General features: G+C 39.6%; 1 protein-coding gene across 1 annotated transcript in view; it reads left to right on the top strand.

Moving 5' to 3' along the window:
- ntng2a (netrin g2a) overlaps positions 1 to 22859 on the top strand; it is a 96993-nt gene that overhangs the window by 2697 nt on the left and 71437 nt on the right. Inside the window, exon 3 of the mRNA XM_036579392.1 lies at positions 17511 to 18154. Within this exon, the coding sequence (XP_036435285.1) occupies positions 17511 to 18154 (644 nt within the window). The remainder of the gene's footprint in view (positions 1 to 17510; positions 18155 to 22859) is intronic.

The following is a 22859-nucleotide window of genomic DNA, read 5'->3' as shown; positions in this document are numbered from 1 at the left end:
GACTTATGAAGTCAGTGGAACCTATAAAATATTAGGGATGCATAATGATACGGTAATTATATCGGCATCAGCTGATGTCTGTTTAAAAAAGTAATATCGGCATCCGACAGATGTTTAAATTTCAAACAGGTAGTTAATGATGCATTGAGCTCTGGAAGAGCAGAATATTTTAGGCGACGCTACTGAGCTAAAATATCTGTGATTTACAGCATTTGAAATAGAAATAAAACTATAGAAATTGACATTTCATTACTCTGAACTGCTCTTCCAGGTAGATTTAGTCCTAGTTTCTACATTACAAATGTTTATGTATCGGCATCAGCAGATATGTGCATGTAAATATCAGATATTGCCATCGGTTCCCAAATCCTGCATCAGTGCATCCCTAGAATATGGGATTATTATGTTCCTAATCTCCTGATGTTATGCCCCTGAGGGTCCCACCGCAGTTACAGCATTTGTACCCTGTGTAGAGGTACAGTGTACCTGGATTACTTATTGAGCGTGAAGAGGTTAAGGTTTTCTCATACAGGGCACTGTCTGTGATGCACTGCGCACATTTACGATATTTAGTAGTTCTGATATTTGTGCGCTTGTTTACTGCGTTGTTTCGCCAAGTCTGTCCATGGTAGTTCAACCGTAAGCTTATGTTGGAGATGCGCAGCAGCGAGAGGTTTCATGTGTGGTTGGGTTCTGGCACCAGCATTCTGAGATTTTTCCAGCACGCATCATTTGATCTGAACCGGTTTCTTTTCAACTTTCGGCTAACCTGCACAGTGACTCAGTGTTGCACAGATTTAAAAACCCACACACTTAATAATGAAGGTGTCTAAAAGGGTTCTTTGGAGCGGTAACATAGAAGAACCACATTTGATCCCCTGAAAACCTTCTCTGAATGGTTTTATGGGTGGTTTTGCACCTTTAAGAGTGCAGCTTTGCTCACCATGTGATGTGACTTTGCAGAATTCACTCAACTCCGCGTTAGAGTTTCTTGTTTTCCACGCTGATCCGCAGTTCGATTCCTTTGTGTTTTTGCTCCGCTGGTTCCTCTCGCACTAGCGCAGGTTGGTAGCGGAGAGCGGTTAATCTCCATCAAAGATTCGACCAACTGATGCTTTGGGCGCTGAGCCAGGGGTTTGATTGCAGAATAATCGGATGGAGGATTTGTCCAGCTGGGCTGCTACTATGCGGTGGGCCGCAGACAGAGCGCTGTGTGTGACAGGGTGCTAATTCACACGTGTAGAGCCAAGCGTGGGGGTAAAAGGCAGGGAGGACTTGAGCATCACTTGGGAAGCGACGTCACTCTCTCACCGGACACCATGTGGCACATGGGCGGGGGAGGGTTGGACACTGAGCAACTGGGCTGTGATAGGACTTGGAATGATGCCACCGAATCTGTGTTGTAGGTTTTTTTTAGGGGGTAAATTGGTGTCGTAGTCTCAGTAATTATGTAATTATGTAATTACATGGCTAATTAAATGCTTACATAATTCATTACATTTACATTTGATTTACTGTCTGGAGCAAAAGGATTGAGTCTGCACTTTTTTTTATTTTTCCCTTTGTTTCGATGTCAACAAATGAAAAAATGTAAAACTTTTTTTCTGCCAAAAAAATAAATTTTAATCGAATTCAAATTCTAGTAAAATACCTCCTACCTACAAACACATATGTGGTGTGGATTGAAAGTTTAGTACCTGCACTTTTGACAGATGTTTTTTTTCTTGTTTCATCAGGCTACGGGTGAGGAAATTATTAATATCAATTTACAAATTACAGCGTTTCACGTAGTGTTTTATTCCCCTTTACTATTAAAACAATGGATTCTCCAGTATTGCTTTGAATAAAATCTCCTTACATTAACTTACACTGGACAATGTGTGCATATATATATATGTGTGTGTATATATATATATATATGTATATATATATATATATATATATATATATACACATGTATATGTATGTATGTATGCATAAGTATGCAGTAGCTACTATATATATATATATATATATATATATATATATATATATATATATATATATAGTAGCAGTTGTTATATAATATTTGAGCAGGTGCTCAAATATTATATACACCACCAGCTCCACTACAGATCCTTTAAAGTTTGGAGTTACAAGTTTCTGTTCTGTTCACTCTCTTTGGTAGCTTCCTCCTTTCATTCTGATCACTGCATCAGATGTCTTGTGTTCGTCGCGATTCACACGCTGCTTGCTCAGTCAAAATAACCCCACACAAGGGTGTTATTTTCATGCATACTAATAAGACGAGGCTTTTTTGCATGTTAACTTGAGATGGCTTAGTGAGCAAAAGACAGTGGAGAGGTGTTTTAGCAGAGGGGGGAGCAATGTCAGCACTTTTCTCCTGCGATTGATAAAAGCTGACTGTTCATCTCGTGCTCAGACCGCTCTGTGTTTAGATGTATGTTTGGAGGTGCAATATTTGGGGGCCAAGCACTTTTAAACTGCTGAGACCTCCTGGCACTCACAACTTCAGATCCATCTAGGAACCTCTTTACTCAATATCCATCCATCATTATTCTTAATATACACTCATTGTATGCCTGCAACACATACCAAAAAAGTTGGGACAGCCAACCATGCTTGTGTATAAAAGGAGCATCCGAGAAAGGCCTAGTCCTGAATGAGCAAGGATGGGGTACAGCTCACCACTTTTCCTGAAAATGCATCAGTTCTAGGTAAATTTTAGGGATTTTTGGTATTTCACCTTCTATGTCACAGTATATCATCAAAGGATTCAGAGAATCTGGAGTAGTTTCTGTGCGTAAAGGGAAAGGGCAAAAACCAGCACTGAATGACCGTGACCTTCGATCCCTCAGATGGCACTACAATAAAAAACTGACATGCTTCTGTAATAAATATGACTACATGGGCTCAGGAATACTTCAGCAAACCCTAGCCAGTAAACACAGTTTGTGTCTGCATCCACAAATGCAAGTTAAGACTTTACTATGCAAAGCAGAAACCACATATCAAAAATGTTCAGAAACACTGCCAACCTCTCTGGGCTAAAGCTCATGTGAGATGGACTGACACAAAGTGGAAAAGTGTGCTGCGGTCTGGTGAGTCCACCTTTCAAATTGTTTTTGGAAATAGTGAATGTAATGTTTTCCAGGCCAAAGAGGAAAAAGATCCCGAATGTTACCCACGCAAAGTTCAAAAGCCTGCGTTGTTCATGGTATGGGGGGTGTTAGTGGGTCACTTACACATCTGTGAAGGCACCTTAATTCTGAGGGGTACATACACAACTTGGAACAACATATGCAGCACTGCTTGTTCCAGTAAGACAATGCCCGGCCACGTTCTGCGTATGTTACAACAGCATTGCTTTGTAGTAAGAGAGTTCATAGTAAGAGTGTATCCCATAGAAAAAATGTGGCACATTACGAAGCGCAATGTACAACAACAATGTAGACTGCAGACTGTTGAGCAGCTGTTATATCAAGCAAAATTGGGGAAAAAAATTCACTTTCACAACTACAACAATTGGAATCCCAGTTTGTACACCATCACTGAACACCTCACCTTTAAGGACCATTTTGCAGGTATCGATTTTAGAATGAGATTAAAATATATATATATATATATATATATATATACACAAAACCAGGAAGGTGAAGTAGTTAAAACAGCAAATATGTTTTCTTTTGCAAGTATATGCCAGTTCGGAACCATTGGTCAACTGTACTTACACACACTGGAAATTGACCTCTGCATTTAACCCATCTGTGCAGTGAAACACCCTCTTACACAGACAACACTAGTGAATGCACACACCAGGGGGCAGTGAGCACACTTGCCTGGAGCGGTGGGCAGCCCTATCCATGGCGCTTGGGGAGGAGTTGGGGGTTAGGTGCCTTGCTCAAGGGCAATTCAGTCACATGCTGTCGGCTCAGGCTTAGTTGTGGTCAAGTCTCACCTGCTAGCTAGGTCTCCCCATCACATGATGCTACCAGGCAGGAAGGCTGAAGGCACATGCTTCGTCCAAAACTCGTGAAGCACCACCACATCTTTTCAAACTGCCTCTAACGTGGCAGTCATTGGACAGCTCAACACGATTGGAGGAGAACACAAAATATCAATTCCATTACGTCTGCTAGAAGATGCTTGTGTTGGAGAGAGGGAGGACCTGCCTTCTTGGATTCCTGGCCACGGATGGCTCTGTCATTGCCAAGGAACACACTTGTGATCTTCCGGTGATTGGGCCTGCACGCCTGAGTCACTCTAGAGCCAAATAACCTTTATTTTTAGGAGCGTACATTATAGAACTGCTGTTGCGTTTTAGTGGTCTCGAGGCCGACAGATGGAGAAAGTTGTAGTAATTAAGGCAGACTTTATGACATCATAAATCAGATGAGCAGAAAAATTAGCAATTCAGAAGGAGCTATGCAGACATAAGGTACAGTAGCTGACATGCAGTTTTAGGAATAACAAAGAAGCTCTAATATTGATACTTCATGTCGTATGAATGGTGTTAGAGGCTGATGGAAGTATGCACATGTAATTAACCAGGCACCCGACTTCTGACAAGACAGTAACAAGGCAGGAGGTGGGAGCTCCTCCCCCTTGCAGAGAAATGCAAGCCATGCATTTGATACAGTATGTTTGCTACTCCATTAAGCCACTATTAAAGTGTGTACAATTGACGTCCCCCCTCGTCCCTGAAAGCGAGTTAATTGATCAAGCATAAGCCCCTTCAGATTCTGTAACTTCACTTTCTTTGGAGAAGCTTTCCGGCTCATTAAAGATTTAGAGGAAATTTCAGTCACTCAGCGCCCACAGGAGATGCCGTTGCATTTTTACTCAGCGCTTTGCTTTTTCCCGAACGTGATGTTAGCCCCTGCTGGAAGCTTGCATTGTATGTACGGCTAATGAGGGGTAGAGAGAGAGAGAGAGATGTGAAGAAAGAAAGAGAGAGAGGGAGAGGAAAGTGAAGGGAGGATCTCAGCTTAGCTAAGCAGAAAGATGAAGCCTGACCCGATGCTGCATGCACATCTGAGCATGCAGAGAGAGGGTTTGTGTTTGCGTGCTCGTTTCATCTGCTTTTGAAGTCAGACGCTGCTTCCATTGTTGATGTTGCGCTAGAGCTTCTTATTTGAATGGAGGTGCGTTCCTCGGCAGCAGTGCCATCTGAGGAATAATCCTGCTCCATATTGGAGTCGCCCGTTTAGAAATGCACCAACAGCCTGAGCTAAAAATAGCAGCTTGAGTAACTGTACAGCAGTGCAGTGCATCATGGGAAAGCAGAAACATTTGGTCCAGTTTTTGGGAGCTTTTTGGTAGAGTGCACACTGGCGATGAACCAGAGATGCGTGATCCTCATGCGTGATATAGTTAATACGATTTGAAAGGGCTGGCGTTTGTGTGGTCAACGTCTTAAGCCTGGTCCAGCTCTGTGGCCAGTTTTGTCTTTTTTTCATGAATTTTTCATGAGTCCGAACCTTCTCCTCCTCCTCCTCCTCTTCCTCCCCTCCGCGTGGTCCCACAGGGGGAAGAGCCCATCCCGTTGTGTTTGTGATGGTGTGCAATAATCCCCGGCTGCTTGTTTTCGTGCCTCCTCAGGTCTTCGGGGATTCTTCAAATTACCCGAGCTTCATGTCGTAATCCACCGTCCCGTCACTGCACAACCCGGTTATGTTGTGTGTGTGTGTGTGTGTTTTTTGGGGTGACTCTGAGTATCAGAGCTTTTTTTTTTAGCCCAAATGAATGAAAGTGGTTAACTTTTCCACAAACACAACCGCTTCAGCTACTGTACTATCTCGGAAGAGTCTTCCCTTGTGAAAAAGAAGCATACTTAAGTACATCAATAGTGTATGAAGATGTATTTCATGGAAATACACAAAAACTATACTTTTCTGTATTTTTCAAAAAGTACCTTTTTTTAAGTAAAACTTTTAAAAATATACTTTATATTGTGTTGTAAGGAAATACACTTGTATAAATGTATTTCTTACAATACTGAAACATACATAAACAAAAATGTGTTAAATAAGTATATTATTTAGTGTATTATTTAGAAGTATATTGTAAACCAGGGCTGTCCAAACTTTTTTCAAAGAGAGTCAGATTGTACTGTGTTAAAATAGGGCTGACATATTATTCAAAATGATTAAAAATATTAAGTTTTCAAAATATCAGCACATAGAATCTGAGCTTTCTGCAAGCTAACATGTTTCCTATCACTGTGTAAAAGATGCAGGAGGCTTCTTTTATTGTTGGATTGTTCGTTTGGAACAGTTTGGATCAATAAGCGCTTATAATAAATAATTAAATTGTTTATGAGTAACAGTACATCATGTTTAATATATTAATCTTATTCCTATTCAAATGATTTTTATTTGTTGAAAAATATGATTTGTGAGACAAACTAAACAAAAAAAATATAAATTTTTGGTTTTGTAATGTTTGGTAATGTTCTTTACATATCAAATAAACGCAGTGTAGCCACGTTTTTGTTCGACCTTAAAGGATTAATATTTACTGAACTACTGAATTTGCTCTGATAAGAAGTTTTTCCATCTGGCCAAAATCGACAGTTTTGAGTGTTTTAGTTTGAGCTTTATGTCTGTAGTCTTGACTAAATGTAGTTCGCTAAATGAAGCTGCAGGTCTGGTCAGCTGCCACCATCAGGTGAAAGGGAGACCTGCAACGTACTGCAGTTATAATACACTGTAAAACAGAAGCCGGGGGCCGATTAAAATCTGTCCGTGGGCCGCATTTGGCCCTGGGGCCAGACTTTGGACACCCTTGTTGTAAACCATTATCTATGCTTTAGTAGTTGAATTATGCATAATCTTTCAAAATTCCCCTTTAAAGTTTTAAAATCTATCATTCACTCCCCATAAATGGAAATTAAGCTGCAAAGACAAGCTGTTTTGAATTAATTGTTTTTGTGATGTCACAAAAAAAGGCTCAGGCAGGAAAAAAGCCTGCTTACTAAAGAGAGGTTGAAAAATGATAGTGTAAAAAATGAATTATGAATTACTATTTTTGGTGCATAAACCCACATAAACATTATAAGTTGGCCTCACAGAAAACAATAAAATACAATAGAAACATTGCATGTGAGCATTTTAAAGAAACTGGACCATAAACAAAAACAAGTGCGTACATGGCTCCTGACTGATATTCGACACAGTAGTGAATGGTGAGATTGTACATGTATACAGTGTAAAATATATACAGTATAAGGTTGATGGTATATAGTATAAATGTGCGGTATGCTTTTGACTGTATTATACATACGGGTGGATACTGACATCGTACAGTATACATATAATATACATATCGCTGCTGTCAGATCAAAACCTTGTATCTCCAAAATTATAACTTTGCAGGATTTTAATGTAAGACTTTTTTCCAAGTCATTTTTGGCCGTTTCTTTTGGTCCATTCATTATGAAATATATATACAATGTAAAGAGCAACAGGCATTTTCAAATTATGTCAGAAACAGAAAAAAGACATAAATGGAGATACAAGGTTTTATTCAGACAGCAGTGATATAGTATAAAGTATATCCAGTGTAGAGTATAATTGTGTAGTACTCTTTTCTGACGTGACCTATGGGTGGATATTGGAATTGTACAGTAAACATATGCTGTTTTCAGAGATGATTAAAGTGTATAAGGTAGTATTCAAACCTTCAGAATGAACATATTGGAACTAAGTAGTGATTTTTATGACTGGGAGTGTTCTGCAGCCTCGTGGACATCACCATTGAGCTCACAGTGAGCTTTAACAGGCTTTAAAGCATCTAATGCATCCCAGATCATCAATATGAATGCACTTCAAATTCCTTAAAGCTCCAGTCAGAAATTGCTGAAACAGCGCCATGGCTGCCCTTCCACTCGCACTGTGCGTGCAAGCAGAGAGCACAGAAAATGTGGCTTTGGCACACTGTAGTGATGCGTGCTTGTTTTGAGTGTTGATTTCCATTGGACTGAAAACCAACCTGCTATTGCAGAGAATTCTTAGTAAAGTTTTATTCCTTATTTATTTGACCCTATCCATGTTATGTAATGTATCTCCAGTGACTTTGGTTTTCTACTCATTAAAGGGGAATTCCACTGATTTTTCCAAATTTCTGCATAATTTAGTGGTTGAAACATAAATTCCGAGTGTTTTGATGTGAAATGGGGCATCATAGAGAAATTTACCAACTTGAATTTCTTCACAGTGCTGGTGATCTGAAAAAAAAGTATTTTTTGTGGGGCGCGGGCTATTTTTCCTTACAACACTCTACATGCACCTCTCTGAAATACATTTTTAAATACCTTTTAGGCTAAATTCATATATCTAAACTACCATAAAACAATGTCTTAGGCATCAGGTAGTGTACTGTTTGATATAACCATTTCATGTAATACATATCTGTAAGAGTTTTTAGACTTTTAGAGGCATTAAACACTTAAGATGTTTCTGTTTTACCACCGCTGTGATGAGTTACAATAAAATTGGCCCCAAACTAGAGTGTATGTGTGTGTGTATGTATATATACCATATTTAACCTCTGAACCCTCTACCTAGAACTTAGCAATACATAGAGAAATGTCAATCTTGCTTTGTAACCCTAACAAGATAAAATACACATATACGTAAGCTCACATTCAGCTAAACGGGGTACCTTTAGCATGTTTTGCACTGTTTGTATGCTGTGGTGTCTTATTTGTAGGTTCTGACAAAACTCATATGCTAAGACAAATTTCAACCAGTTTACCAGCCACTACTAGTCAAACGTGTCACCACATGGGATTAGAGCTTTCTGTGTGCTACAGTGTGTGTAAACACTTAATATTGATCTGTTTATTGATGGTAAAAATACAATGGCTTGAGTTGTGCTTGGTCAAAAATGTTTGTGACAAACACAGGAAAAATCTGCGAAATTTCTGTCACATATCAAAATAAATGCGCCAGCAAAATAACGAAATCACATTAGATTTAATTAAAAAGTCAGAAATAGAGACTTTCTTGCCTTGCCAAACAGTTGACTCCTAACAACGAAGAGCCTGTTTCTTTCCTCACTCTCATGACTGCATAACCACTTATGGATTAATTCATAGTAGTTACAGAATAAAAAGCCTTAAGATTTTATAACCAAAATAATAATCCTAGATGTATACATATTAAAATCCTGTCCTGGCTCTCTGAGGGTGAGTGAGGGCTCAGGCGTGCGCTCTTTTCTGGCCGGTATAATTAGGTAGCTGCATCCCGCTGTAGCTGCTCACCGGCAGCTGCTGTATGCCTGCAGGCCCGGAGGGACACGCCTTCACTGTAATTAACTCACACAGCAGAAAAAAGAGGGCCACCTCTCCAGGTAGAGGACTAACTGTACACTCTCCCTCAGCATGGTGCCTGCAGCCCACAGCTAAAGCTGCCATCACCCCAGTCCTTCAGACAGCCTCAGACTGATCACACTTTATGAGACACTGTAAGTTTAAGAGCCACTCCTAAAGACCTGCTCATAAACCACTGATAGACAGAGCACTTCTTAGGCTGCTGTAAATGTTGTATCGAGCGCAGTCAGGGACAGACAAATGGGGGAAGTTTGTATGAATGATGAAGGATATGTTTATTATAAGGATGCTATTGGCTCATAAAACTGCCTGTAAAATTGTCTGTTTATGTTGCTAGAAAGCTTTGTATGGATACCATGGCCATATTAGACTGAGCTGTTTTTAAAGAATAGTTTGGAATAAGTTAGCTTCCTTATTTTTCCACTGGAGCTATGAGACTAATGTAATGGATGTCTAGTGTTTCCCCTGGAATTTTTTCAAGCCAGGTGCTACACCTGCAGACCCATCCAAGATACCAGTAATGCATAAATGGTGTCATAAAATACAGAGTAGTATTATCACACAGTTCTTTAAAAACACAATGAATAAACCATATGCATACAGTTGTATGCAAAAGTTTGGGCAATTTGTTGTTTTTAACACATCCTCTACACACTTCTGTACATTTTAATGCACAATTACTGTTTATTTGCTGAATTTAACATATTGGAAAAATACGTTCATATATATAAAATGTCATTCAAAACATAAAATGCGGCACATTTTTATTTTGTATTTTTTCCAGTATGTTAAACTCAGCAAATACATAGAAATTGCACAATGAAATTAGCAGGAAAGGTCATATCTAAGTGTGTTCTCTGTAGAGAATGTTGTTAACTTACATTCACTATGAAAATCAACAAAAAGCATCAACAAAACAAAAAAAGCATTTGAACGGAAGTGTTCAAACTTTTGCATAGGACTGTAAATACGTACATGTATTCAGAGTTTCACGCTGTCTACACATTTATCTTCTGGAAATGCACTTGATTGGTGAGGAGTTCATTTGTAGTCCATTAATTCATATCCAGTAATCCATATGTGGTTGAATGCTTTACAAAGAATCATTTTCAGATACAGCACTGTGTAAACGTCTTAGTTTAAAACCAATTATATTAGCAGTTAGTGTGTTTGTGCTTATAAAAACACTGTTTATCCTTAGAATAGATGCAAATAAACATACATACAATAAAAACACAGTGTTATAGAATAGTTTTTTTAAACCAACAATAAATACTGTTTGGACTCTCAAGTCTTTACGAAAGCCCAAATAGATCTGCTTTTGATTATTAAAGTTTGAAGAAGGCTATAACAAGTTGATTACATATTTAAAAGGCAAAAATGAAACCACACATTTGAGTCTTATGTCTTCTGTGAAGCTCTATCCAGGGGTACAACACCATGGTTTTTACTGAAATATGGTGTTGTACCTCTAATATTTCACAAAGCTTTCTTTATGGACTAAAGCACAAACCAGCCCATCTCTGCCGCACACTGCTGTATCATACTGCTGCATAATAATGATCAGAACCGAAGGTGCTGGGAGTGTAGAGCATCTATACATTTGAAAATTTGGCTGAGCACATACCACATAAAAACTGAATAGTATGAACCAAACACTAGCCTGCCAGTGTTAACCTGATGTCGGCATCTCATCCAAGTTGGGTGGCGCACTGAATGATAGCATGTAGCCACTTGTCAGCATCACAAACTGCCTTGCTAAATCTTTACACATTTGCGTTGTTAAAGAGCTCACAGCCTACATTTGTCTTATATTTTAATTTTTGCAGTGAGCTCAACTTATAACATTTGTGTGGTTTTAAGTGCCAAAAGTGGTCATAATTCATTTTGAAATGACCATTTTTCTACCTCTCTGTCTCTGTTAATGGACGTTTAAGACTGATATAAGATAAATGAGCTCTGTTGTGACTGGCTGAGTGTATTGTGCCTCATTCAAAAAGCACTTTGAGTGGGTGGGGCTAAATTGCTGTAGGCCAAATAGGTGGATATATGTCATTTAGTTCTCATGACATCACAGAAACATGAATTTAAAGTAGGCTGTTGTGTGCTGTTGTGTGCTGTTGTGTCATGCTGTATGAATGGATAGTGAATGGCACGTTTTGAAACTTCAGCAGTGTTTACATCACAAACTCCTTAAAAAAAAACAGGGGGAATTTAGTTTTCCATATTATGGGCCCTCAAATAGACTTACTTTGGTTCTTTCTGATACCGTATGATATACTGTTATTTAAAAAAATAGACCCTGCTTTCAAGAGTTTATAGCATTTTGTACCTGTGAGTACCATCAGCAGCCTTCTCATAGGAAATATGTGCTAGATCTGTCATACTAACTTTCCCCATTCGTTTATCCCTAACTATGCTCAAGGCAACATTTAGAACACCTGAAAAAGTCAGCTGTGTGAGTTACACCTCTCTCCCCACATTAGCACTGTTTAGAAAGTCACTCTACATTCACGGCATTTCTTTATTGGTTCATCCTCTGTTCCGTCTTCATTTCCCCATATTTTTCTCTCTTTCTTTTTAAAACAGATTTATGATTTCGGCTTGGCCTGTTAAACGTAAAAGCGACGACACAGCGAACAAGCTAAACAGTTCTAGAACTGAAGGTCAGGAATCCCCATTGGTGGGTGTTTGCAGCTAATTACTCTGCTAATGTCATTAGGCTAATTTCATCAGAGCATATGTGATAATTGTGCCGCATGCACCAGAGACACCTAGATATAAACAGTATAGACTCTGCATGCTAAACACATTACACAGCCTGGAGGGCTTTGCTTCCAATTCAAATGTACTGTAGTTAAAATCTCTTCCAATTAATTAATTTGGTCAGACATCTAGGTAAACAGCATCCTTCTCAGTGTCTGGAGTTTACACAAACCATTTTACCATTTTTAACCCTTGACTGTGAGCTTGTTTATAATAATGGCGTATAATAATGCAGAGACAGTGTCCTGGACTAACTATACACTCCAGATGCTCTGTCTTATTCTGTATAGAGAATTAGGTCCCAGCTTAACGCGTGCACCTGGATTAGCAAGACTGTCAAGTTACTAAGGAAGAGCCCCAGATGGGGTCACTTGTATTGTTAAGTATAAACAGAGCAGACATTTCTGTGAAAATATGACACAATAATACAGAAAATTCTTGAGTTTAGAAAAAGTCTTTCTTTTCTGCAATTGACTGGACAAACGCTGTAGGTTACTTCGTGTTACTAAGGTGTGACCATGTGGCCGGCCTTGTATTTAAATCGGGTCAGTGATACAGGCCTAGGACTTAAATCAGGGTTGAGTCAGTTCACTCAGTTCAGAATCAGGTCAGGAGATTTGCAAAATGACTTCAATATGTTGTATGAAAAAATGCCTAGAAAGTGTCATTGAAAATCAGCTGTGTTGAATTTCAGCTCATCGCCTAAATCGGCTGAACTGGTTCAGGTGAATGAATTTGAATGGATTCTACACCAACCTTATTTAGATGCGAATTAGGAACATAGACCTGAATAACTGAAGGTAGAGATGGCATCTTTAATGCCGTGGTGTTTTGACTCAATACATTTTTCAATACAGCAGAAATAAGGAGTGTTTGAATAATATGCCTTGTGTTTGTATGTCAGTGTTTACATTATACGCACAGCTCACATGCATGTGCACTACACTGTTAGAAATACAGGTTCTGTTTTTCATTCATCAAGGTACAAACAATGTAAATGTGCCCTCAAAGGTACAACAGTGGTTTTAAGGTCCAGTTGTGAACCTTAAATAAGTTTTTCCCAGTGGAAAAGTACATATTTGTATTTTTTCATAACCTAATGTTTTAAAACAGAAAGCCTGGAGAAGAGACGGGGTGTGTGGAGTCAGTACAACTTAGAAAATATCACTTCAATGGATTATGGTACAGTTATGTTCCCTGAATAAAGTTACTGAGATGTACCCTTGAGGGTCCCACCCCAGCGACATAAGGGTACTGCCCCAGTGACAGTTTCGTACCTTTTTTTTCAGAGAGTGTTGGGTGTAACTGCACATATTTTCAGTTCGATTTTCAACACCTGCAGTGAAGCCAGTGGGGCTGAGCAAATTCAACCCCAAAAATCACAACCTCTACAATGTATAAACGATTTATAAAAAGCTTAGTCATTGAATGTGTGTACATGACACAAGCCTACATTTAGATGCTCCTTTTAAGTGAATTTGCTAATTTTAAAGCTTAGTTTTTAAAGAAGAAATGTTGAATCAGTATCAATACTCAAGGTTTCAATATTGGTATCAGTATCAGAAAAGAAAATGAGGTATCAAGCCACTTGTAGCTGAAGCACTCTACAAAAGGCCATGGGGCTTCAAACATAACAGGATAAATCTGATAAACACCTGTACAAATGGCACAGGTTCATGTTGAATGCTTGTTTTCTGACTCTTTATTTGACAGCCTTTTATTAAAGTGGCCTTTGTGAGCACTGAGTCGTGCCGACATTTGTCTTGGTGTTAATCTTACACAGCTTCAGAGACCAGCAGTTGTGTGTGTGTGTGCGTGTGTATTTGTGTGTGTGTGTGTGCGTGTATTTGTGGACCACCAGAGTGCAAACGATCGTACTCTCTGTTTACTGACATGGGTCCCTGCTGCTGCCAAGCAGTGGGCAAACACTCTGCTTAGCACCGTGTCACCAGTTAGCGGTGACAGGATTCCTGTCAGGCTAACAACTGTGGAGGTTTAGCGTAAGAGCCACCTGGAGCAGCAGTTGGGCTGGATTTATGTGCTGGGTGGAGACTGGAGGATTGAGGCGGAAAGGTAATGAAGGCTGAGGCGTGCTTCGGTTACGGATTTACATTTTTCTGAGATGATGGAGGCTAAGCTTTAAAAGCTGGAGCATTAAAGCAGAAATATTGTCGTACCAGAATGTTCTGATTGTCAGTGATGACTGATTATAACTTATCTTGTTTCACCATTATAATAGTCCTGCTAGTGCTAAATGTTTGTAATTGTTTAAAGGGCTAAAATGAAAAATGTAACCATTTCTACATCTACTGCAACCATCACTTGCATCCTAGTGGTGCCACAGCAGTTTCTCGAGATACAACAGCCTTCTGATGATGTACTGTCAGTGGGAAACCCTCAGTCTGCAATTTGCAGTTCAGTTTTATTTAATATAATTATCACCTCCTGAAAGACTCAAAAGAAAATTGTCTAGTCATTTTTTTTTCTGGTGGCCAAGTGAGTTCCCTCATTGGTTAGGACTTCTGAACTTCTGAGGTAGCTGAACTCCTACCAACATAATTAGGAACTGACAGTTGAGTCGACCAGTCGCATATTACATTACAATGTGTGGGACCAATTTTGTGAGAAAAACATCACTCTAGACTGTCTGGAAGTCCTACGTACATCACTGACTGAATACAAGCTGCAGCTCTCTCTCTCTATAATAATGTACACCGATCAGGCATAACATTATGGCCTTGTTTCTACGCTCATTGTCCATTTTATCAGCTCCACTTACTATATAGGTGCACTTTGTAGTTCTACAGTTACAGACTGTAGTCCATCTGTTTCTCTCCATACTTTGTTAGCCCTCTTTTACCCTGTTCTTCAGGGGTCAGGACCCCCATGGACCCTCACAGAGCAGGTACTATTTGGGTGGTGGATCATTCTCAGCACTGCAGTAACACTGACGTGGTGGTGGTGTGTTAGTGTGTGTTGTGCTGGTCTGAGTGGATCAGACACAGCAGTGCTGCTGGAGTTTTTAAACACCTCAGTGTCACTGCTGGACTGAGAATAGTCCACCAACCAAAAATATCCAGCCAACAGCGTCCTGTGGGCAGCGTCCTGTGACCACTGATGAAGGACTAGAGGATGACCAACACAAACTGTGCAGCAGCAGCTGAGCTATTGTCTTTGACTTTACATCTATATATATACATATGTGTATATATATATTATATATATATATATATATATATATATATATATATATATATATACACACATATGTCACTGTTGTCAGAAGAAAACCTAGTTTGAAAATACCTGTTACCCTTAACATTGTATGTAAATTTCATGATGAATGGACTAAAAGAAATGACTGAAAATTACTTGAAAAAGTCTGGTTCCATTGACTTACATTAAAAGTACTTTACATTAAAGTAGGTTTTTTCCCTTTCCTATAAAGTTATCATTTTGGAGATACAAGGTTTTCTTCCGACAACAGCGATATACCGTTCAAGCGCTTTTGTGTGATTACTTGAGGGTAGGTTGTGTCGTGTTGTCTTGTTTTGTTTGTTTGTTTGTTTTCCTTTGTTTTCTAGTGTAGAAGGAATACAGATCAGCTATCATTATTGCTAAAAAGCTTAACATATGATCTGTATATATTAGCTAAGAATATCATTCTTGGTATGTCATTATTGCTAAGAAGCATCATATCTGTATATGTTAGCCCCTAAATTGGTATCAGTCAGGATTTCTTTATCACGGTGAGGGGGGGTTCTCAGTGGTTGTATGATGTATTAGTGTAATGTATGCTTGGTATTATAGCGAGAGAATGTTGTTGAAAACACATAAAGGACACAAAATGATTAACTCTGTCAAAGCAGTAAGGCTAAAGGATCTATCGCTGTGTTAAATGAGAGCTTTAAAACCCATGATTTCTATGGGCTGTTATTGTTTCATTAATTAATCTAATAATCAGCCAATCGTTTTCATAACAAAAGCTATAGTACAGTTGATTTAAGCTTTTGTAGTTATATCAAATTGCTTGAAATACAAAAAGATGATATAATACAGCCCAGATTAATAACAATATAAGGCTACAGTAATAGACTTTTTTAGTTTTAACTGTACTGTTATTTTAGCAAGAAGTGCTTTACAGGCTGTTAAAGTGTGATGTATAAACCTACAGCACAAATAACCAAACCATACCAAGAACAAAGTTAGCTTACATGTTTCTGACTTGTCCTACATTTTTAAACCTCTGCCCCAGTCAAACTGCTCTGTGTTTAGCAGACAACCATGTTCACAAAAGAAGTGACCTCTACAACAAAACAGTCACTTTGAACACAAAAGCATAGACGTTTCTCACAGTCGCTGCACCTGTTGTTGAAAGCATAAAGTCCAGTGATGTTGAACGTGATTGCTAACTCCTACACCTGCTGATATGGATGTTGCTTACAGATGTATTAAAGGGGCAGGGGTGAGCACATGGCGGTCCACAAGCTAATCCATTCAGCCGCCGTATTAGTGGAGCACTAGAGCAAAGGCCGTCGCAGCAGTGCTAATGACACAGACTTCAGGGATGAGAGAATGTGAATGTAGAGGCATTCACCTGCTCAGCTTAACTTCATCATTACCCGCCAGTGCTCTGCCAGCTGCCCTAAAAATACATCAGCGTGAGGTGCCAGAGCCTCTCTTTAGTTTTGGGAAATGAGCTTTCGCATCGTGCCAGTGTATGTCGTAAGTTTTACGGAAGACTGGCTTGTTTTTGCCAGTATCTTTGAAAATATTATTAATAATGACTTTTTCGGTTGAGGCTATTGATTGGCATTTCAGTCAGATTTGATATTTGAAGTTGTAAGGCATTAAAATTATTAATCAATGTAAAGACAGCAAAAATGCAAACATAGGACAACTAAGAGTGTTTAGCAGTGCAGTGTAGGTTCTGCTCTACCCTTGATGAATGCATCACGTAGTTTTGTTGTATTTTCATGAAGTTTTCTTAAATGATCTGAAAGAATTGCTTCCCAAGCATTCGTTACTGCTACCCACAGACCACCTATAGTATTTTTTGGATTTTTTCTCTGCAATTTTTTTTTAATTAAAAACTCTTAATGGGGTTCAAATCTGGTACTGATGCATCCATGTCATCGCCTGAATGTCCTCTTCCTCAATCCATTCCCTCACATAAAAAAGCAGTATGACATTTTGCATTGTCTTGTTGAAATATCCAGTCATTTATTCCCTTCTTTGAATGAACAGAATGAATAAATTACTTCAAACAAATCCAAAACAGTTGCTAAACATCATTGTATAACATGTCCATTTCTTTTTTGCCTGCCAATGTACTTGTATTGCAATTATAGGCAGTAGTTTTGGATGCAGGATTGTATTAACTGGGAATTTCTCCATGTTCCTCATGTAGGAAAACCCATATCTGTGCAGTGATGAGTGTGATGCCTCCACCCCAGACCTGGCTCACCCTCCACAGCTCATGCAGGACCGGGAGCGCAGCGGCCTCATCACATACTGGCAGACGGTCACGTGGAGCCGCTTTCCGGAGCCACTGCTGGCTAACATCACACTGTCATGGAACAAGAGCCTGGAGGTGACCGACGACATAGAGATCACCTTTGAGTACGGCCGGCCCACCATCATGGTGCTGGAGAAGTCGCTGGACAAAGGCCGAAGCTGGCAGCCGTACCAGTACTATGCCGACGACTGCATGGAGGCCTTCGGCATGCCGGCCAAGAGGGTGCAGGACCTCTCGGCGGCCAACGTAACCCGGGTCATCTGCACCGAGCAGTACTCCCGCTGGGTGGGCTCCAAGAACGACAAGATTGTGCGCTTTGAAGTTCGCTACCGCTTCGCCATCTTCGCGGGGCCTAAGCTGCTAAACATGGACAACCTGTACACACGGATGGAGAGTATGAAGGGCCTGCGAGACTTCTTCACCTTCACCGACCTGAGGCTGCGCCTGCTGAGGCCCGCGCTCGGAGGAACCTACGTCCAGAGAGACAACCTGCTCAAGTACTTTTACGCCATCTCCAACATAGAGGTGCAAGCCAGGTGAGATCTCACAGCGTAGCTCAAAGCTTAGTGTGGCTTTTTTTTGTCTGTCTTCATTGTGTGGCAATGTCAGCAGTCAGAGAAGTGAAGCAAGATGACTGCAGCTGACGGACAGATCAGTGCTATGGTGGTCCTACTGGGCTCAAACTCACGGGCACGACTGTTGATAGGCCTCTCACAATTATTACGTAATTTCTTGATTGCAATTATTTGAGCTTATCACAGTTATTTTCCACAGGTGTAAGCTTTCACAATAATATGTTTACGTCACATTAAACATGATATGCATTTCAATTCATTGTGGATAGGCTGTATTAAAACATACCCTAATTAAGAATCCTTTTTTAAACCGAGGGGCTGACAACTATAATACGTCCATGGTTATGTGAACAAATATTAAAATGTTGACAAAATGGCTGGAATATAGTGTACTGTGTATAACGTACTACTGAAAGTTCAATATTCTAAAGTTCTATACTTTTCTTTAATAGCTCAAGTTAAAATGAATGCAAATACCGTGACGGGCTAGCTTTAGCTCAGTGAAAGCTATCAGGCCCTTGCATAAAATGAAGAATGAAATGAAAAAGATAATTACATTTCATTTTAATTATTTACATGACAGTTAATCGTCAAGTAAGATTTTATGATCATAACAGGCCCGTGACTGAGGCGTGGTGTAAATGGGACATATACATATTTTTGTTTATCCTAATCTAACTTTTAATTTTAATTTGATTTTTTAACTATTATAACTATTTAATTTCTAATTTGATTATTAATTTAATGACGTTCTCTTTAAATCTATTGTTTTAGTCATGTGTTTAATTTCTATTCTCATTTACTTTACTTTTTTAACCAACTCTGTATTCTCTCATTTGTAAAGCACTGAATGACAGCAGTGTATGAAAGGTGCTATATAAATAAACTTACCTTGCCTTGCCATATGCAGCAAGTATGCTAAAAACATTAGCTAGCTAACATTACCTTAGCAGACTGTTTTACAAGTGACAATTCTAACAATATATAACAATATATACGATTCTAGTTTACAGTCTGGTGCATGTGGTGGTCATGAAATGGTGCTTGGCGATTTTATCCTCACCTGGAATAACAGTTGCAGTGTTATCAAAGATAGAGGAGAACTTCCAACTTTAGATACAGTCTGAGCTCAAGTAAACAAACATTACTTGGTGCTGCTTTTTACATTGGGTGAAAATTATGAATAGATCAAAAGGAATGTTTCAAAACCGCTTGGAGTAAAATCTCTTTACATTAACTTACATTGAAAGTAAAGCACATTTTTACTTTTGCCTGTTAAGTTGCTATTTTGGAGATACTTGTTTTGCTTTGGACAGCGACGATATGTTGTTTTTGTAAGACTCATTGCATGACTGAACGAAGGTTCATGTTTTAGCCTTACATGGGGAGAGTCATCAAATTAGGCTTTTATTCAGAAAGTCTGTTGAGTTGGCAAAGGGACAGTAAACAAGCTGGACAGACCTTACATTAACATTTCTTTGGAAACAAAATGTCTGTGTGCTCTTAAGGGAAGCGTTTCCGTCAGAAGCAAACCAATTTCTCCTTTGTCCTGGATATAACTGTTGGCAAATATACCCATGATAAAAACGTGCGCGACGAGGGCATCGACACACGGCTCGAACCTCCGGTAATACAAGCCTTCAATCAATAGTTATTCTAGTATGTCGAACAGGAAATTGTTTTAAGGGCGACAGGGAGAGGGCTGGGTTAAGTAGACAAATGGACTCAGAGAAAGGCTCGTCAAAGCCCTGACTGATGTTACTTGGTTCCGTAATGACCAGGCCGAGGATTGGAAATGCTAAGCTAATACACCGCTGGAGGATGGTCCTGGATATTTTATTCACCCAACAATATTAGGAAGCATTTTAGCGAGTGCTGAATAATGAAAATGCCTCAGCCTCCCCGACTAGCTGGACACTGAGGACCACACTAAATGGACTCTGCGGAGCACGGGACGGATAAGCGAGGGGGGTTGCGCTTCTGACACAGTAATCAGATCAGCGAAGAGCCGACAATGCTTTCTCTGTCACGCCTCATTTCCTCTTGTCATCGAGCGTGTAGTTATAATGACTGGTAATTACACTAAATAGGCTACAATAACAAGGGCCGAGCATGGCTAATTGAGTAAGATGTAGTGTTACTTGTTTAAAAGGGGTTGGGGTTGCTGTTAATTTCCTGTTTTACTGCTGTGGTTTGTATCTTGTTTCCAGGATTAGATTATATGTTGTCTGATGTTTTTCTTTTTTTCTTTTTTCTTTTTTTTTGTCCAGTTAGCCAAATCGCCAGCATTAGCGGAGCGCTTCTATAAATAGGACCTGACTGAAAAATGAAACCATGATTTCTTTTTTCTTTCCCTGTCTCTCGCTTTCTGCTGCTTTGATGACAATTTTGAGCAGCATTCTTGCGCTACCTCTTTCAGAGGTAAAGAGGAACTTTCACAAAGCATCATGTGCTACAGCACTGCGCGTCAACCAGCACAACGAGGAGCCATCACAATCTCCAGCTTTAGATCACCACTTTTCCCTTCAGTGTGCAGCAGAGAGTGCGCTTGGGTTTCATCTGCGCTGTCTCTCCTCCTCGCCGTTTGCCCCACGCTGCAGCCTGACATGTGATCCAGGCTTTAGAGACTCCACTCCCAAACAGGAGTCCCACTAGATCAGGCCAGATTTGGAAGTGCTGGAATAGCAAGGGGAGTTCTTCCCTCTTCCTCAATCAGGCAAATATCCCAAAGACATTGAGCGAACCTTAATTAAACCTGGTAGGATATAAATAAAGAAAACTCAATTCCCAGGCATCGTGTTGATTTATGCAAAGGCTTCAGCTCATCAGCTGCATCTCTTCTTCACCATGTTCTCTTCAGTGGAATATGTACTAGGGATGTGTACGGGTAATTAAATAGTACAGTTAACAGCATTTCAATGCTGAAAAAATTATTCAGTGTTTGCTATATTGCATCACGGGAAGTGAAAGAGAAAATGTAGAGGCCAACAATTTTGTGAAACTTTAATTTTTTTTTTTACTGGGGCTGTAAAGTGTTACAGTTTAGGTTGCACTAGTGATTAAGTATGTAGGGCTGGGCAATATGGCAATATATATATATATTTATTGTGATAAACAGTGTCACAGTACAATGCAGTATGCTTTTCTGAAGATATCGTGTATATCTTCAGTACTTGTAGAACACTGACTCTTTCATTATCAAGGCCTATCCCTAGTTTCCACACATCTCTCTCTCTCTCTCTCTCTCTCTCTCTATCCTTCTGTTAAGCAGCTGCAGCTCTGGTCCAGCTCCTGGTATTGAGATCAGCAGTGGTAGCTGCTGATGTTGAAAGGCCGCTGTGCAGCCGATAATGCTGTTCTGTCAATATGCTAAGAGGCCGATCGGCCGCTCCAGAGCGAGGTGGAGCTGAGGAGGGTGTGAATGGAAGCCTGTCCGGTCAGGCCGATGTCCTTGGGCTCGCGCTGTCTTAACATGCAGAGGTCAGGCTGATGAGAGCCGGGGCCGCTGGGCTGGTACAGTGCTGTGTGTGTCTGCCTGTACGTAGGTGGAATCTTTTAATACAAGATATGTTTCCTGTGAAGCATCTTCCTGAACAAGGTCACCTTCAGGCTGCACATGTAGATGTTTTTGGTCAAAACAGAAAAGTGATTTTTTACTTCATTTTCAAAGTACAAATCATCTTGGCTACATTAATGCATTTAGAGGTTTAACATTTGTCAAAATTTCAGCGTGAAAGTGACCTTTTTAAGGTGAAAACACAGTGCGTTTTGACGTGAAATGATCACTCTAGAGATTTTTTAAATGTTAAAACTCAAGACATGTAGGTTCACTGGTGGTTTTGGATGGTAAATAAAATGGCTCTATTTGTGTTGTAGACATTGTGACCCCTGGTTCTTGTAAAGAACCAATAGTTTCTCGATGGTGAACCACTTCACAGTAAACTACTCTGAATGACTGTATGTCTATGTATCAGACAAATGAACAAATATTGAACTATGGAATTCCCCTTTAATAATCACATACACATGTCAGACTAGGAAGCGCTTGACATGTAAAGGAACAGTTTTGTGGAATAAACAAATTTGCAAGCCTTCCAAGCACTGTGCACATTACATACCTAAAATATCTACCTCAACCTGCATTGATTGGTTAAGTAATAAAATAGATCTATAACTGACATACTGTTTTCTAAATCTGACCTGAGTGTGTTAAAATTGTGTCTGCACCCAACTCGACCCACATCATCAAGTTTTGAGTCCAGAACTGACCTAAACTGGTCCATTATCACCCAAAGTGCCTAATAAAACCTGATACTTCTAATAACGGAGCTGGTTAAATGACTATGTAGCGACAGTGAGTGTGTTTACATGTACTCAATAATCCGATCATAATCGGATTTCTGTGGTTATCTCATTATTCAAATGGTCATGTAAACAGCATACTCCGATTTCTTAGATCGGAGTAAGGTCTAGAAATCTGATGAAGAAATCTGATAAAGAGAGCTGGATTTTAGCTCAGTAAACACATTTCTCAGTACATGTAAACCCTTACTCGGATTTCTTTCAGATTTCCCAGTCTGCGCATGAGTGAAAACAGATGGTGGTACCGGAAATAAATAAGCAGCAAAACACTTTTGGAGCGACGCTGAAACTACATGCTTGACGA

The sequence above is a fragment of the Colossoma macropomum genome, unplaced genomic scaffold, assembly GCF_904425465.1.
Source record: "Colossoma macropomum unplaced genomic scaffold, Colossoma_macropomum, whole genome shotgun sequence".
Classification (NCBI taxonomy): domain Eukaryota; kingdom Metazoa; phylum Chordata; class Actinopteri; order Characiformes; family Serrasalmidae; genus Colossoma; species Colossoma macropomum.
The sequence above is the reverse complement of the archived record's forward strand: the minus strand, read 5'-3'. Positions and strand labels throughout refer to the sequence as shown.